Source organism: Gadus macrocephalus, chromosome 4 (assembly GCF_031168955.1).
Source record: "Gadus macrocephalus chromosome 4, ASM3116895v1".
Lineage (NCBI taxonomy): Eukaryota > Metazoa > Chordata > Actinopteri > Gadiformes > Gadidae > Gadus > Gadus macrocephalus.
In genome coordinates, this window is record NC_082385.1 from 5,594,530 (window position 1) to 5,612,029 (window position 17,500).

Below are 17,500 nucleotides of genomic sequence, written 5' to 3' on the forward strand. Positions count from 1 at the left end.
TCTTTTCACAGCAGGATCAAACAGGTGATGCCCTTAATATTTTTAATGGGTTCATTTGATTTAGGTATGGCAGTGCGCCAGTATAGATACAGCTAGGCGAGTAAATATGCATTGACCCTGCAGATGCTGACAGACATGGATAAAACCACGGTTAGAATTACAGGAACAGGAAGTAACTTTACTATTGAAGGCCTGTGACAAGTGTCCATAAAGGAGATATTCACTCATTCCATAAGAAAGGATTATCAGTTAAATTGATATTTTGACTGCACGGCTAGAGGAATTTGGTATACATTTCACTCAGTGCGTACAGTGTAATAGGCTTAAACGATAAACAGCACATTATAGTAAACTGCAGCGTGTCAATCAAGCAAAAAACCGACAGTTTAAGCCGTTTTGAGTTGAGGTAACCCATAATAGAAAAGATACAACAGAAAGTCATGGATATCGGAAAACCAAAACAAATTGTAAGAGCGATTATACAGAAGGGAAATATTTGTCAGTCAACAGTCAACTTAAGCAGGTGTATGGTGATAAATATGTTTCCTGTTTGGCAATAAATATGTTGCCTGTTTATCTGTGACAAAATTAATATGGAGTCTTTGGCATCAGGGATATTTAAACCTGCATGTGACAACACACACAAAGAGAGATGTGATGTGAATGTGTGTGAGTGTGTGTGCTTCATTATTTCTGTGCCTGTCTGTTGTTCTTTTCTTTTTAACCTTTATTTAACCAGGCAAGTCATTAAAAACACTTTCTCATTTAAAACGGCACCCTGGCAAAAGGCAAATCCTCGTGAAGGAAGGGGGCTAAAAATAAATGTCAAAAGGTGACAGAGAGCAGCACACATCAAAACATCCCCAGCCCACCCCCCGCTTACATACAATCACAATAAGCATGACATAGATAGCATTCAGTCTGGCACACAGCCTCAGTTAGCCAACAAACAGCAGCATCAGGCGACGCAACCGAAGAACAAATAGGCAGGCAAGGCAAAACAGGCAGCAGTAAGATAGCAAGATCAGGAATGAGACCAACAGGTAGCAGCAGACGTACAAAAGGATAGGGAAACAGTTGCATGTATCAGTCAGAAGTGAACAATTATCCAGTTTCAGTTTTATTTTTTTAAGCAGATTGTACCATTATCTGGCTGCAGCAGAACGGGAACGATGACGTGCAGAGTGTTGGTTTTTTCAACAGAAAATGGTGAGCAGGTGGATCGGGTGATGTGCCTGCAGCAGATGTAGTTTGCAACAAGTGAAAAAGATAAGGGGGGGGGGGTGGAGCCAGACCAGGAAGGATTTGGAGATAAGCATGAACAAGATGATAATACAAAGGCTGTGTAAAGATTCTTTCATCAGAGGAATGAGGGAATAAAGAGGAATCAGAGGAATTAAAAGAGGAGTGGTTTGTTTTGGAAGGGGAATTTATAGCACACACACACATGTTTGCCGAAGGATATAAAGGTTATGTGTGTGTGTGTGTGTGTGTGTGTGTGTGTGTGTGTGTGTGTGTGTGTGTGTGTGTGTGTGTGTGTGTGTGTGTGTGTGTGTGTGTGTGTGTGTGTGTGTGTGTGTGTGTCTACTTAGGGATTACTCATGAAGTGTTTGCAGTCCCCAGTTTGCAGTCAGTGTGTGTTTGTGTGACCATAGTGTGTACGGATGCTGTTCTTTTAAAAGGTTTAATAATTGCAGAAACGTTTCCCTCAGCGATCAACAGACGATCAGATCAAGCCCGAGATAAAAAATTGGAAGAAGCCCAGCGAGGATGTCTTCGACAGCAGCGCAGGAATAATTGCAGTTTGTCACAAAAAAAACCTTGGCTTATAGCGACACAGATCCGGCCAGCCATGTTCATCCCTGCTATCGAATGTTTGCCAGGAATTCCCGGGGGAAGATCAGCGGGGTGGAGAAGGCAGATGGGAACACACGCTCGTGTCCATTGTGCAGGTGAATGGCAGCCGCTCCTAAGCCTGACCGCCAACACTAATCCAACTCCTCCACTACCACCTGGCAGACGGCCCGTAAAGCCAGGAACACCGAGCGGGGAAAAGGTAATGATCTGGTGTTAGGAAACGGCGGTGACACACCAACGGCTATCTCGGCCTGACGATCCATAAAAAAAGGGAATATGAAAAACAGGGCAGACGAAGGCTGCTTCGACGAGGAATAAAGCGGTCATGGGGTGGATTATGAGCGAGTGTAAGGTTACCCCCGACGATTTTAATCCCCCCACCTGACAAAAGTGATTAAGGATTGCCCGCTGATACTGAGAGAGTCTTAGCGAGAGGGCGAGACAAAGGAAGAGGGGTCATGAAACTGACAAAATAATAAAAACGACATTCGTCAGATGATCTCGTAAAAAACACGGTAAAAAAAACGCACGTCGGAAACGCCTCAACCGCTGTGAGCGTCTAGCTGTGTTTTATCGGTCGGTGGGGAAGGGTGAAGGGAAAGAGAGGGTGAAGGGAAAGAGGGGGTGGAGGAAGGGGTCTCCGGCTTGCTCCACAATCCTGGAATTCCTCCTCATTAAATCCGGTCATGGCTATGTCTAATCACCGGGCTGCGATCTGTCGTCTCTCCCCCCCGCCCCTGTCAGTTGTATAAATCTACGCCAATCTAACAGCGGGTGACCGTTAACCCCAACCTCTCCCTCTCCCATGCCCCAAACCCACGGCTAGGCTCAGCGGCTAGAGCGTGGAAAAACTACTCAAATCCTCACGTTTCGGTGCTTGACCCCATGATCCCCCTCCCTGAGGGGATCTCCCATGGAGGATGAATGTCCCCGCGGGGGGGTAGGGGGTTAAGTACGCCACAGAATGGGTGGCCGGATTTGTGAGTGGCCTCCGACCCCCCCATCGGCAGCCCATCACCACGGGCAACACCGTTAATGACACACGGGCCTGTTGCGTGACCCGGAACCGGCCACTGGCTTATCCCCTCCCCCCCCCCCCCCCCCCCCGGCCTCCCCCTCCACAGTGCACATGGTCCGTGTAAGCCATGTGTGTGTGTACCCAGCAGCCACTTAAAGCCCTTGCAATCCAGTCCGGAAACAAACGCACACACAGACACGCAAACAAACACAGGGGGCTTTGCGGTTTTGTCGCCGAAGAAGACAATCAAGCGAGCACACGCCAGTCTGGTGAGTGCAGCGGCGAGCGCGAAGGAAGGGGAGAATGCAGTGGAGGGCGCGGGGGCGGGGATCTATGAGCACCAGCGCCGTTCCTCCGCAGAACCACCGCCGAGGAGACTAGAGGTGAGGAGTTTGTTGGAGCGCGGTTCAACTTCAGCCCTGTTGGTCTGTTCCTGTGACCGTGCGTGAGAGAGTGAGTCAGGGAGTGGAAGAGAGCGGGTGTGCGTATTTGTGATCCTCATAGGTAGGCCGAGCGTGTTCTGACCCAACTCTCCCCGTATCAGCTGAAACTTTTTTTCATCAAAAACGCTGACACCAGCCGCCCGAGAGACGAGTGCGTGCAAGACTTTGTGCGTGTGTGTTTGCACGACGGCACCAGGAGAACGCTGTGATATGATAGGAGATTTGACATTTCTCTATTTCCTGTTATCCCCTCACTGTTGAGACGGCGGAAAAGACCTTTCAGGGGGCGGCCCGGCGGCATTAGCATAACAATTACTTTACAGGTAATTAACTACAGCAACACATGCTGTGGCCCGTCCATCCTCTGGCAGAGATTGGTTTCTGATTAGTCCAGAAGGAGAACGATCCAACAGCAAGCGGGGAGCATGTGACTGGGCTGAGGGATCTCCATTGTTGGTCCCTCTAATCCCTGTTGTAATGCTGTTCATTGATTCCTTTAGAGCCCTTTTGTTTAAACATCCGCAAGCTCATTGGCCGGTCGATGGGCTTGTTGTGTTTATCAAAATGTATGCTAACAAGGCTGTTTGATGGCGAGTAGAAGCAGCGGTTAGTCTGAGGGCGTCAGCGGGAAGTTCGCTTTTAGATGAAATCACAAATCGTGTACATTGGACCGGTAATGACCGATCTAATTGTTACAGTGCAGATTTACACAGACAGACAGACAGACAGACAGACAGACAGACAGACAGACAGACAGACAGACAGACAGACAGACAGACAGACTCACACACACACACAATGAGTAGAAAGCGGTGTGTGAGGAGCAATTTATTACGATTAATATATAATGAGCAATTTATTTCCAAGCTCATTTAACCCAACAGTCCCACTTTTAAATGTATTACGTGTATTCGTAAGGCATAGTGAAAAGCTAAATTAAGAAGCTCCAAAGACATTTTGTTAGTCCATCACAGCAAGTTACCATACCTTCAGAGACTGGCCAGGGCTCCCCTGAGCTGCATTTGCTGCTACTGTTGCACACAACAAAGGTTCAGTCATCAAGGTTAATACGGCCAACTAATGAATCTGTGGCCGTTTTCCATTCACTCCACTTCCACACCGCATTGAACCGTCTCTTTCTTCACTAAAGAAAGCAGGCGGCTGCACAATCGGCAGGCCTTGGCGGGTGCGGTGGATCCCTTTACTTACAAAGAGACACCTGGCATGAGCAGTAATAGCGGCAAAATATTGCCTGTGAGGAAAGGGCTGCATAATAACAACTTGCTGTTGTGAGCGTTTGAAAGACAACCCATACAGCTTTAACAAAGGGGGGACATTGGAATAGCAGTCGAAAGGAAATGGGTTTGATCCCCCTCATGTCACCGGCCACCTGTAGGCATCCCTGAGAAAGACGTTCATAACAAAATAACTGCAAAGCGTCTAAATACATACACTGAGTACTGCATCACAGGGTCATCCCTGCCCTGTCACTGTAAGCTTATACAGCCCTTAGTATATTCATGTGGATTTTTTATTTGGCATCGGCATATGTTTGGGCCTTTCTAACAACATCCGCAATAAATTCCCGTCAAGCTTGTGCTTCCCTGACAGAAAAGCACTGAGCTGTGAACCAGTGGACCATCTTGAGGATTAGCCTAACCTCTGATATGACTTGCTCTACACGTAGGAGGTGTTGGTGGGGGACGAGGGGTTTGCTACAGAGGCTGTATGTTTCGTCATACATTTTGTTGTTGTCAGACAACCGTCTCTGGAGAAAGAGAGAGATTGCGAGAGACGGAGCTAGAGGACAAATGCGGCTTGGAGGGCATTCAGTTTAGGAAAACAATCAATATCATGCAACGGTGTGTTCTGGTGTTCATGGAAGGAGAATTGAATTGATGCGATGTGTGAGCCCCATGTTACATTGTGGGTCAACCTACTTTTTTGGAGGCCAGGGTATCGTTGAATCGTTTATACGATGTTCAGACGCACCATAAAAAATGAAAATAACAGTGGATAATTACATGCTTTGTGGCAGCATTTTTTTTTTTTTAATTGAAGCATTCGCAGTTATGGTTGCCGGGCAAACGAGTGGGAAGAGGGGTGGGCCAGAGACAGATTAATTATCAATAATTCTTCTTAAGTGCCTCTATATTTATAGAAGAGAGAAATAACTCTAGAAAACGAATTTTAACATTTCCCAACCAACTTTTCAGATGTTCAGTCTTTTATAATCCTTTGTAAGGTGATTTTGGATTTGCCTTTTCATGTGATCTCCTTCAGACCTCATGTATATTTGATTAGACCGAAGCTCCAAAAATGATTGATGAGGGAAATGGCATTGGGATGAGACGGTACTGTGCTGCTTCTCAGGCTGTGCTGAGGTGGGGAAGTGAGAAGGAGGAGGAGGAGGAGGAGGAGGAGGAGGAGGAGGAGGAACATGCTGAGCCCATGGAGGCTGCTCCTCTGGGAGCTAGCTGTGAAGTTACCCTACCACATCATCACAGGTAAGTCCTTCAACACCCCGACACTTGAGGCAGGAAACCATCCCGGTGGCTGAGAGGAGATGGAACCGTCCGTACCACGTTGCTTTCCCTGTCCAACTCCCCCTGTGTGATGAAAAAAAAGAAGAAATTCAGCCACTACGATTAAAAGGACTGAGGGGGAAGTTAGAATGAAAGTTAGAGAGGCAGAGTGAGAACCTCGACTGGTTGTAAATTATCAGGAAATGGAAAGCAACATCTGTAGTTGTGTGTGTGTTAAGCCATCGCCACCAATGCTGAATATCCTTGGCCGTTAAGCCCAGGAAATCATGCATCACAGTGAACTCACAGCCACTTTACACTCTTAGCCCTTCAGATTGATGTCTTCCTCCCCACAATAGCTTTCTATCGCCCACCCCACCTCTGATCCTCTCCATTATCATACTGAGCCATGTCACCCTCATAGTGACAGAATCAACTTATGTAAGCCTTTATATATATTAGTGCCAAGACATGGTTGCATCATGTTATGTCATGCTGTGTCATATGTCATGTTATGACATATGACTAAGGCCTGGAAATATGCCATCTCCTGCGATGTTAAAGGTGACATATTATACCACCAGGTGTGATTGCGATTAGCCAATACAAGCCATTTTGAAAATCTGCCTCTCCTGACATCGCAAGTGGGCGTGTCCACCTAAATGTATGACGGATAGATGAGCAACATTGGCCTCAGTTCTCCGGGTAGGCTGTTAGACTGATCTATCCAGCACACATCTAGGTGGACACGCCCTCTTGTGAAGTCAGAAGAGGCCGATTTTCAAAACGGCTTGTTTTGGCTAATCACACTCACACCTGGTGGTATAACATGTCACCCTAAGGCTGGCTGATGCTGGCTAACGTATGAGGTCATCTCCTGCCATGGTAAGGCTCGCTAAGGCCTGCTAACGTATGAAGTCATGTCCTGCCATGTTAAGGCTGGCTAAGGCCAGCATAAGTCATCAATGATGTCATGCAAGGTGACGCGACGGCTGGCCACCGCCTTGTCCTCTTTAATGTCTTGTGTGTTATGACCCGAGCGGTTTGTCTCCCAGCCAGCCTTTGTCTGGGAGGCTCAGACATCTTTGCCACGGTGCGAGAGAACAGCCCCATGGGGCAGTTCATCTCTAACCTCAGCATCAGCGGGGAGGCCGGGCCCAACGCCATCCGCATGTGCCTCAGCGGGAAGAATGCCGACTGGCTGTTCCTGGACGGCAAGGCCATCCGTTTGAACTCCTCGCTCACAAAGGTGTTGGACCGAGAGGTAAGGGGGGCCTGCCTTCCTTTGTTTTCCGGCTTAACTCGCAATCTCAACGGGCCAGGGTTGCTCCTTGACATTTGATTTAAAGACCCTTCTTCTTGTGCTCCCAAGGTTCAAGGAGCGATCCTCTTGGCCGAGCTGATATGTTATGAAGACAACATTATGCAGGTGTGTTGCGAAAAGCCATCAGGCTACGTATGAACATAAAAATGTTCCTTGTGTATTTAGAGCCAATGCTTTGAAATAATTGCATTGAAGACCAACATTTCTTTCTTTCCAGAGTTATTACAGGGTCATAGTGGAGATACTGAATGAAAATGACAACTTGCCGCAATTTGTGGAAAAGACCATACAACCTATTTTCATCAGCGAGGTAAGGTTGGCAATGGTAGGCCTTGGCACGCTATAAATATCATGACTTTCACCACCTCGACCTCGGCTTTCTCATAGACTATCGCTAGTTATAATGCTATTGTCACGTGAACAACAATCTACATAATGATATGCATTTATGATTCCTCTCCAGCTCGCAGCGGTGAACTCTGTTGTGTTCAGTGTCAAGGCAACGGATGCAGATGAGGATGTACTACTCTATATGATCGATAAAGCTTCGGTACTCTTCAACACACTCAATCACACCGTCTCAAACAAACATCTCACGTCAGTTTTTAGGAAATTGACCAATTAGACATTGCCAAAGATACTGCATTTATGGTAGTAGTGCCTGTGGTATGTTTTTTGTTTTTTTGTTTATCTTTAACCTCATAGCTTTGAGTACAAATATGTTTGTTGTTAGCTGCCAGGGCACAAAAAAGGCTGCAAGCCAAATTGAATATCAACGTACTAATTTCACTCGTGCCTCGACCGATCATATGATTCATGTTACTGGTCTATTTAGCATAACCCGGGGATATATGCTGTTGACCAATGCTAAGTATGAACGCCATGTCCCCCAACGATAGCCTGACGCCAGCTTCTTCAGGATAGACTTGCCCAACAGCGGAAATGTGCTGCTGGACAAGCCACTGGACTACGAGAGCAAAACACAACTCCAGCTGGTTATCTACGCCATGGTAATGCATGCTAATCCGATATTCATTAACTCGAACAGGCTGGCTTTGAGGCCACTGGACAATAATTAAGCCGTATTACAGTACCTCAGCCCTCCTAGCCTGCTCATAGTATTTAACAGCGACCCAGAATATTAGTAACAGAAATAACAAGTGCAGTACAAACATGAATGGCTCAGAGATGAAAGTACACTATAAAATATGCTGGCGTCCCTCCACCGGGAACAGTTTATTCTGACTGCTGGTGCTCTGGCTTCCTGCTATGTGCTGCAGGAAATGAACACCAGAGATGGGTACAACACGACCGCCACCTTGACCGTCCACATTAAGGACGGGGACGACCAGTATCCACAGTTCCTCCCCTGCAACCCGCCCCCGGCAAACATCCACCTCCCAGTCTGCACCAACCCAATCTACATGGCAAACATCACACAGGCCGATCAGGTGGGACCGGCGTCTACACTCCGGCTTGGTGGACTCTGAACTGAGGTTGAAGCCAGGCAGGGCTGGAATGGCCATGGTTTTGAAACTCTAATTCCTTTTCAGGACATTGTTCTGGGGTTTTCCCCTGGCCCGATACACGCGGTGGACGGGGACAGAGGCCTTAAGACTCGGCTCACGTTCACACTTCTTTCAGGTAGAATCCCAAATGTTACTGTTTTTTGGCTTAAACTATCTGCTTGAAAACTGTGCTGTTCTACTGTGTTAAAAGGCTCGATTTTATCCAGAGAAATTGCCTACAATTGATCAGATGCAGGATAGTCTAGCAAGGGTTTTCGCCTCCGAGTTAGTTCAACTAGATTGACCTCAGCCTATCTGTAAGCATCATTGAGGTGAAGCAAGATTCTTAACCTCAACCTCCTCCTGACCTCAACCTCTATTGCCCTCTACAGATAGCACTTCAGATGCTCGCTTTGGATAAAAGCATCTGGTGGAGGAATAACCATGTCTTTCATTACCATATCATATTCTACATCGCATTTACTTACACAATTCCCTTTACCGTTAGCTGCATACACATATGTCGTTACCGAGCTTATCTAGAAATCACTCTTCTAACACTGAACAAGACTCACACAGCTGGGCACCAAGGCCTCGGGCTAGCAGATAACCCTCACTCCCACAGATAGGTCTCAAAGACAGTGAGCATAAACAGCATTATAGTCAAAGCCTATCAACCCGTGACTTGTTCATTATGTTTCTCGTACAAATCTGCTCCCGCCTTGAGTTTCTTATAGAAACACAGAATGCCAAGTTGAATGAACGTATATATATATATACACATATACTACCATATATAATATATATATAATAGCATATTTTCATTCCCCAAAGCCACATGTTCTCACTCCCCAGGTGCAGACAATGGCAGATTTGCTATCAACAACGAGACGGGAGAGGTGAAGTTGACAAGACGCGTGGAAGATAAACAACTAACACCAATATTTAGACTGCGAATTATGGTAAACCTGCTATGGTCTACTGATTTATTTTAATGTCAGCCATTACTCGGATTCAGATCAGAGTTTCTCTTGTTACATTTTCGCTTGATTCATCAACGGTCACATAAACAATACTAGATCAAGTTCAGTAAATCAAGCAGCAGCATCAATACAAGATTGCAATAATAAATAAATTAAAAAGTAGGCATTAGGCAATAATAAGTCGAGAAACTCAACAGTGATATTAAGTAATGAAAAGTGTAGTAAAGTGTTTAAGTGTATTACAGAACAATACAATGCAGTTTAACATGTCTGTTTATTATGTCTGTGTGTGTGGGGTTAGTTATAGGGCCGGTTGGGGACTCACAGGGAGTTGAAGCAAACAGCACATGTATGATCGCACTCGTTTCTACCACCACAGGCCTCCCAGCTGAACGACGACAGGAAGTACAGTGTGGTGTCTGCACAGGTGAGAGTGCTGGCCGAGAACAGCTTCCCTCCGACCTTGAACCAAACGACCTACAAAGGCTTCGTCATCCAGAGTGACAGCCCAGCCACCATTGTCTCCACCTATGGGAAACAAGTCCTCATCGTTCAGGCCACCGACAGGGACTTCGCCGATGTAAGTCAAGGTCAAACCTTCTGGGAAATGTTGGACTGTGTGTAATGGCGACTTTATTTGATTTTGTAATATTATTTTACATTTCATGAAATAATTGGATTCCAAAACAACACTTCCAACTCTTATGCAACGCACTCTGATGATTCACCCTCGGATATTTTGCATTTGGTCGCGGTAGCAAAAGGATGGGTTTTATCCGTTAAACACCACTCATTTCAAATAATACAGGGACGGCTGCAGGGATAAATGTCAACAGCATGTTCATTTTTCAATCTACCGGTATGTCTCCAGCACCAATGTATTGCAGAGGAAAGGCACTTTTGTTGGACTACATTACCATCTTTCTTACAGGGATTCAATCCGAAGATAGAGTACACACTCCATCCCCTGTCTGCAAGTGAAGGACTGTTCTACATTACCCGGGAGGGGATAGTGATCGTGAGGACTCGACGCCTTAAAGCCTTTGACAGGCACATCCTGGAGGTATCAACAACATAAACCAGATACGCTACTGCTACAAACAGTACACTAGTTGTATTTGTGCTGAAATGACTGCTGCTCCTATCGGTCCTACTCCTGAAGGTGGTTGCTAAGGACGAGGAATCAGGAGAAAGGGCCACAGCCTCCCTGGACATTGAGGTTCTGCAAAGGGGCCAATCGGGTATGTTCCATAACAAAAAAAGGGTGATGCAGTCTTCTCTCCCACACACACTCACAGAGAAAATGCTTAAACAAAGAGAGCCCTTTGGGGTGCTACAAAAGCCCATGTAAGAGCCATAGCAAACCCAAGCGAATCACAATGAGTTAATCCCTTTTGAGAAGGTCAATAGCCTGCATCTGTGTTGCCTGGTTCCTGAATGCTAAGATATAGGGCACCTGTAGGTCGCCTGTACGGGTTTGGATGGTAACCACTGGGTAATCTTCATTGAGAGGAACATTCATAGGCCCTTAATGAGATAAAGCCCATTATCCTCAGATCCTTTCCTTGCTCAATTGCATACTCAAGCCACTACACTACTACCACCCTCACAGACGGTCACATGTGACAGACTCATATTTTTGGATAAGGGGGTTTCAAAGGTATGGAAAAGTCTGGTAGCCTGTGGGCCAACCGCAATTAGGGAATAAACAGATGAGCTGAGCAATTAAAAAAGCACAGTAGGGTAAAAAAAATAAGTACAAAGGATTTGTGAAAATCAAAGTCTGTTTCAAAGTCGTTTTCATATCAATGGCAAAGTTTCGGCAAAATAAGCACTTGCGTCATTGATAAATTAAGGAAATTAGGAAGCATACATGACACAGCACGACTTTGAATAGAGTCGTGCTTTCGTTTTCATATCAATGGCAAAGTTTCAGCAAAATAAGCACTTGCGTCATTGATCAATTTAGGAAAATAGGAAGCATACATGACACAGCACGACTTTGAATAGAGTGCTTGGGTTTCAAATGAGGTGCAATCGTTTCTGCATGAACATAGCTTCCAGCTTGAATAAGCAAACAGCTAATGCAAAGCTATGGATGGCTTCAATAGACCTTGTCAGCCACATTCCATATATTAAAATGCAAAAACATGCCCGCGGCACTTCAGCTAGCGACAGACTCGTGGGACTCAACTCAAACAAATTGATCGTCGAAAAGTTAAAGCAAAACAAACAAACACTGTTCATCATCAAGACAAATTAGCCACAAAGTGACAGAAACTCATGTGATCTTCCTTTACGCTCTCTCCCATTGCAGTCCCCAGGGGCCAGTTCCAGGAAGAGCCTCTGTTTGGGGATGTGGACACTACGATGGCAGGGGCCATTTCCGCCATCCTCTTGGTGCTGTTTGTGACAGTAATATGCCTGACGGTCCACTTGGTCAGGCGAAGGAGAGACAGACAGGACCCAGTGGACCAAGGGGCACTCACAATGGGGGAGGATCCGAATGTGGTAAGGGTTCGAGGGGTCCCGTTCCTGAACGTCCCCCTCATTCACATGCGTCCACACACACACACACACACACACACACACACACACACACACACACACACACACACACACACACACACACACACACACACACACACACACACACACGCAGACAGACAAGACAGATAGATAGACGGACAAAGACACACACAGACAGACACACATACAGCCAGACACACACACACAAACACAAACTGTGTTGTCGATAGTGCTGGTTGAACCACTGAAGGCTGACGCTAATGCTTCTTAACGCTTACTGTAGAAGCAAGAGCTACACCCTTCTTCCCTCCTCATCGCTGTTTCTCTCTATCCCCTGCAACTTTATGTCCCTATTGCTGCTTTTTCTAGAGCTTATTAAGCTTTAAAAGGGTGAGTTCTGCTTTGGCAGTGGTTGGTGTTGTGCACGTGACTATGAGTACATGTTGGGTACTTCATGTGTAATACCCCGTGTTGTGATCTGTGACAATTGTGTGGTGGTAGTTTTGCAAGCCAATAACAAGTTGATGCTCAAGGAATAGCATGGTGAATATTATAGATCCAGAAGCTTACTTTACAAAACAGGAATCTCCCTTCTGTCTGAACTCTGTACAGGTCCCTCAGTGTGACACAGCCAAACAAACCAAAATCAACCTTGCGACCGTCTAATGCGGTTCTAACCGCTGCAGTAATCACATCCTTGTTTTTTCCGCGCTACGATTTCCAGGTGAACCCGAGCCGTGCGGCACACTGTTCCGCCGACCTCTCCTTCATGGCGATGTCGTTCTCCAGCGAAGAAGGTGAGAGCGCCCGCGCCGAAAGCCTCCGTGGCAGGGCGGGGGTCTACACCAGGAAGACCTCGCTACTGCCCCTTCCGATGGTGCACCTCCCCGAGGACCAAGAAGACAGCCCAGAGACCCCTCCTCCCAAGTCGGGGTTGTTCCAAACTAAGCCCAAAGGCTGCACGGCCCCATCGTCGTCAACGTCTTCATCAGCGGCCCCGACCAAGGTCCCGTTGAAGCATGTCAGCAAGACATTGAGGAAGGATCAAGAGGAAGAAGACCCTCCCCCAGCGCCGTGGCGGACTGAGGGGAGGCCAGCAACGGATGACTCTCAGACAGAATATCGCAGAGCCGGTCCCAGGAAACTGAGCTTGCTCCTGCCTTTGGAGGAGGCCGCATCCGGGAGCAAACCCCCCGGGAAGGGCGCCCCGGAGCAGCGCATCGAGAACCCTTACAGTGCCATGCACGCCGTGATCTGTGTCTCTGACAACGAGGAGGATGATGAGGACACTAGCGCATAATAAGACAAGATGATGGACTCTGTAGGAGTAGCAGAGGGAACGGGAAAACTGGGGGGGGCGGACATGTGTGATCGTTCCGTTCAACACAGACGTGTCCATTAAGTAACTTAGCCTTCAAAACCGATGACTTCGGGGGGGAGATAGGAATGAGCTCTGGAGGCTCTGCTTCGAACAAAATTCCTTTCAAAGTTTATTCATACTTGAGGACGGTTTCAAACTTGTCAGACTTTAAGTAGTCAAACTAATGCTGTCATATTAGGTAGGTTGATAATTTTTATTTTCAACATGGTTTACTTCGGGAAATGTTGGGATGTTCTTGATTGGCATCAACTTGATTTCTTGGAGAATAAGACGAAATCAGCAGTTTGCCAGTTTAGTGCGGTGACAATGATATTGTTTCACACAGACGCCGAACACAGTGAGCATCACCATCTGGAAAGATGCTCTTCCCTTTGCAGTCTTACAAAACTTGATTCCTTTGTACAACATTCAGCACATTGAGTCACCACTAATTCACTAGTCAGACGACTTGTACAATGGAAAATAAAGACTCGACCAACGTCACTATTATCCACAGTCACAAATCAACTTCTGAAAGGAAACACCTCTTCCAAATCAAACCTGCATCCCCCCTGCTCCTATGGATTGTAATTAAAAATCTCACCTGTACCGTCTCACTCTCATTTGGCTCTAGGTTCAAGCAGATGGGCTGCACTGCCTCTCCAGACTCAGATAGATACACTAATCACACCTAACAGCATCCCTGAAGCAACCCCAGCTTCTGAAAAAATTAATGAAGTAAATCACCTCCGCCGTAATATGAAAAGTCTGCAATGGGGCGGGGGGATTTCTGTGTCATTGCCCTGATTGAATTAGTCCTTCAGAAACATGAGGCAAGATGAGGTTTGAGCACACAGTTTTGCTGCTCCACTGCTGTCATAGGCCAGCCATCTGTGGAGCTAGAACCCTGTGTGTTACATCACCTGTGCTGAGGAGAGATTGGACTAGCAGAAGTGATATTGTGTTTATTTACTAGAGATCTAACCATCTTGGTATTGCAATGTCCCGAAGGCACTTTGAAGGAAGTGGGGGCTGGCTGCAGCCTATTCCAAGTAACTAGCTTATAACTTGTTCATAATGTGCCCGAAAGCTCTGTGTGTGTGTGTGTGTGTGTGTGTGTGTGTGTGTGTGTGTGTGTGTGTGTGTGTGTGTGTGTGTGTGTGTGTGTGTGTGTGTGTGTGTGTGTGTGTGTGTGTGAGAGAGACAGAACTTGGTATGCTTTAATGTTAATGTCTAGTTATGGATTACTCATGAAGTGTTGCTGTCCCCAGCCTGCAGTCTGCCATGATCTTAACCACACAAAACGTTTACGTAAACTGAACAATCACTAACGTAACACCTAACCACCTCAAAATGTATAAAAGTAACCATACTTCATTGATACCAAACCTTTGATGAAACTTTTAAACCAAGAACCACATCCACCGACTTCCACTAAATTGAACGCGAATTGATGGATATAAGTGATGTCTCATATTTTGTGTCAAAATGTTTATTATGGACTTGTCCGTTTGCCAACCAATCAAAATGAAGCAACTATAATCAACACGACCACGCCATTAATGTTGATGAAGGTTGCTGTGAAATTAGCTTTGACACCCAAATCATGTGGCATCTGAGACGGAGCGGCATAACTGCTACGGTTAGCCAGTCCACTGTAAATGTCCTTTGATAGAACGTTTGGTATAGGCGAACTTATGATTGATAATAGACTTATTGAACTGTTTGAAAACAGTTCTCTTATATATGAAGTTGAACGAATGCTTTTGTGCTACTTTTAAGGAAGAAAATAGTACAAACGCAAATTATGACGGCTACCTGTTAGCGTAGTAGTCTTGCCAGTAGACGTCTCGTGCGTTGGTAAATAGCGCCATCTGTTGACACGTGACCGCATGGCGTCACACCGGTGCGTGGTGCCTTTTATAGAAGGTCTGGTATACGATACCGACGCGTAGATATTGATAAAAATATTAAAACACAGTTTTTTTTAATTTTTCCAGTTGTGCTATCATTTTAATTTACATTTGGTTGAATGTTTGCATGTTATACATTGTCCCTGGAGAATATCGTTGGAGGTCGATTTGCGTCTTTGGAGTGCAAAACAAAAATATTATTCTGAGAGCAAAAATTAGCTTTTAAGGTTCAAACAGACCAAATTGTTTTTTCTATTTTGTGTTTTAAAATAGAGATCAAAAGGTGAGTATTCCACCAAAAATAATTGCTTTAAAAGTTATCATCAGAAAGGCATTTGAACAAATAAACTCATATTCTTCGGCGTTTTGCCATCCTCCAGGGTTCAAATTGTCTGAGGGTAATTGTTGAGCACCAAACGTTTTGCATTTCAAAGAAAAATAATGATTCCGTATTTAAATAACCAATAAAAGAAAAAAAAAATGCATTCCAATCCCCTTTCGTCGCAATTCCCCAAACGCCCTACCTGTCATTTGTGCGTTTCATCTCACTGTTCTTGATAAAAGAAAAGCATGTAGTACCAAATTAAAGTAGCTTTCAACCGTAGTGAAAATAATGTCTGCTTAGACTATACTTGAAGTCTACGAAACTTGAACTTTATGTTTTGTTTGTGCTTCTATCTTTTTTGTTCGTTTTTTTCACATTGACGGATACATAACTAGTACGGTTCGTTTTTAAATTCTCAGCCAGGTATTGTATTTTACTGTTATGCGCAATCTGTTGGTGCAATGTTAAAATAGATGTTACGGAATTAGCCACTAGGTGGCACTCAGGGTCCGAACTTGAAGTAAGAGCGACTGACTGTCGCATGTTAACACGCAGCGTCGTTGTCATTGATCTCACAGCATTGCAATAAAGACCTTATCGAACGCATGGACTAGACTGGTCACATGCATACAAACAAGCCTATCGTTTTTGCCTACAATCCAACAATCAATGTGATAATGGCCGCCTACATGTTGTATGCTGTACATAAATGTACAGCATACAACCAGCCTTCATCATAATGTTGCATTTTCTTTCAGCCTCTGTGGTTGACACATGACTGGGTGTGTACAATTAAAGTCCCTAGCTAGCCTACAAAGCGTGCAGCCAGCTGGATATATTGTTTGTGGTTTATGAATAAGGCGACACTGCCCCCCCCTGGGCCATACCAGAAACTACAGCCCCACACCTCACCTTTGTTTAAATCACCGTCTCCTCTCAGTCTCTCTGTTATATATCATGTAGGCTACAATAAATAAAATACATAATACCAATACCAAAATTATTTTTCTTTACAGACTGGTTGTTTTCTGTGAACACGGAGTAATTGAATGACCTAATTTAAAGCCACCCAACCGCATTGCTATGGACTCGTCCCCACAATAACCTAGTTGGGTCGTCCGGAATAAGCAGCGGTTTTTTGATTTGAAGATGACTGCGAACACGAGATACAGGAGCCGGGTGCTCCGCTCGGGTAAGCATAACCATAACTATATATTTAATTGCGAATGGATATTACACGAGCGTTGAACCACAGTTGATTCTATGTATCGCAAGACAATGGTATTTTCTCCTCTCCTCTGGAACCTCTGGACGATGGGTGGTAACGTCGGTCGCCGACCAACAATTGAAACGAACACCGTCTGGCGTGGGACTGTCCTCGTACAGATGATGTAGAGGTAAGAGAACAGCATAGTAAAATAGCGGGCAGCTGCAAAGAAACAAATAAGATACAATTATCTTGGGTGTGTATAGGCCCGCTCTATAAATAGATAGCCCACAATTAAAGACTCAGAATTCGTTCAAGGCTTTGCTGCAGGCTGCATGCATAGAGCAAATGACTTATGATTTGCCGTATGGCTGCAGACGCTATTATAGTGGTCACATGTGCTTCTCCTGTTTTGGTTTCGTTTCACCGCCGGCGTCTTTGTGGATGCAGATATCACACCAAGATACCGGCGCGTCCTCTCTGCTGTACATATTGACATTCAAGGGAA

The 17,500-nt window shown here is 45.5% G+C and overlaps 2 protein-coding genes across 3 annotated transcripts in view; both read left to right on the forward strand.

Annotated features, from left to right (window-relative positions):
* The first annotated feature begins 3,000 nt into the window (after positions 1–3,000).
* cdhr5-rs (cadherin-related family member 5, related sequence) lies at positions 3,001–14,756 on the forward strand. Of its 2 annotated transcripts, XM_060049610.1 has the most exons (16): positions 3,001–3,258; positions 5,692–5,825; positions 6,899–7,107; positions 7,216–7,272; positions 7,385–7,477; positions 7,631–7,717; positions 8,067–8,177; positions 8,448–8,618; positions 8,721–8,811; positions 9,531–9,637; positions 10,038–10,238; positions 10,590–10,721; positions 10,821–10,899; positions 11,976–12,169; positions 12,557–12,577; positions 12,912–14,756. In XM_060049610.1, the coding sequence occupies exons 2-16, from the start codon at positions 5,759–5,761 to the stop codon at positions 13,485–13,487; spliced, it is 2,196 nt and encodes a 731-aa protein (XP_059905593.1). In that variant the 5' UTR covers positions 3,001–3,258; positions 5,692–5,758; the 3' UTR covers positions 13,488–14,756. The 2 variants fall into 2 exon arrangements, with proteins under 2 accessions (XP_059905593.1, XP_059905594.1); XM_060049611.1 differs by lacking the exon at positions 12,557–12,577 and having other exon boundaries at positions 3,002–3,258.
* Positions 14,757–16,675: 1,919 nt separating this feature from the next.
* LOC132455705 (septin-5-like) overlaps positions 16,676–17,500 on the forward strand; it is an 8,282-nt gene continuing 7,457 nt past the window's right edge. The window contains exons 1-2 of the mRNA XM_060049641.1: positions 16,676–16,977; positions 17,172–17,182. Of these exons, the coding sequence (XP_059905624.1) occupies positions 16,935–16,977; positions 17,172–17,182 (54 nt within the window). The 5' untranslated portion in view covers positions 16,676–16,934. The remainder of the gene's footprint in view (positions 16,978–17,171; positions 17,183–17,500) is intronic.

Bases quoted from the DNA above. Each gene is read 5' to 3' on its own strand.
- cdhr5-rs (XM_060049610.1), top strand. From the start codon at position 5,759: ATGCTGAGCCCATGGAGGCTGCTCCTCTGGGAGCTAGCTGTGAAGTTA. The intron at 5,826-6,898 runs GTAAGTCCTTCA...TTTGTCTCCCAG, and splicing joins ACCCTACCACATCATCACAG to CCAGCCTTTGTCTGGGAGGC. The intron at 9,638-10,037 runs GTAAACCTGCTA...CTACCACCACAG, and splicing joins TATTTAGACTGCGAATTATG to GCCTCCCAGCTGAACGACGA.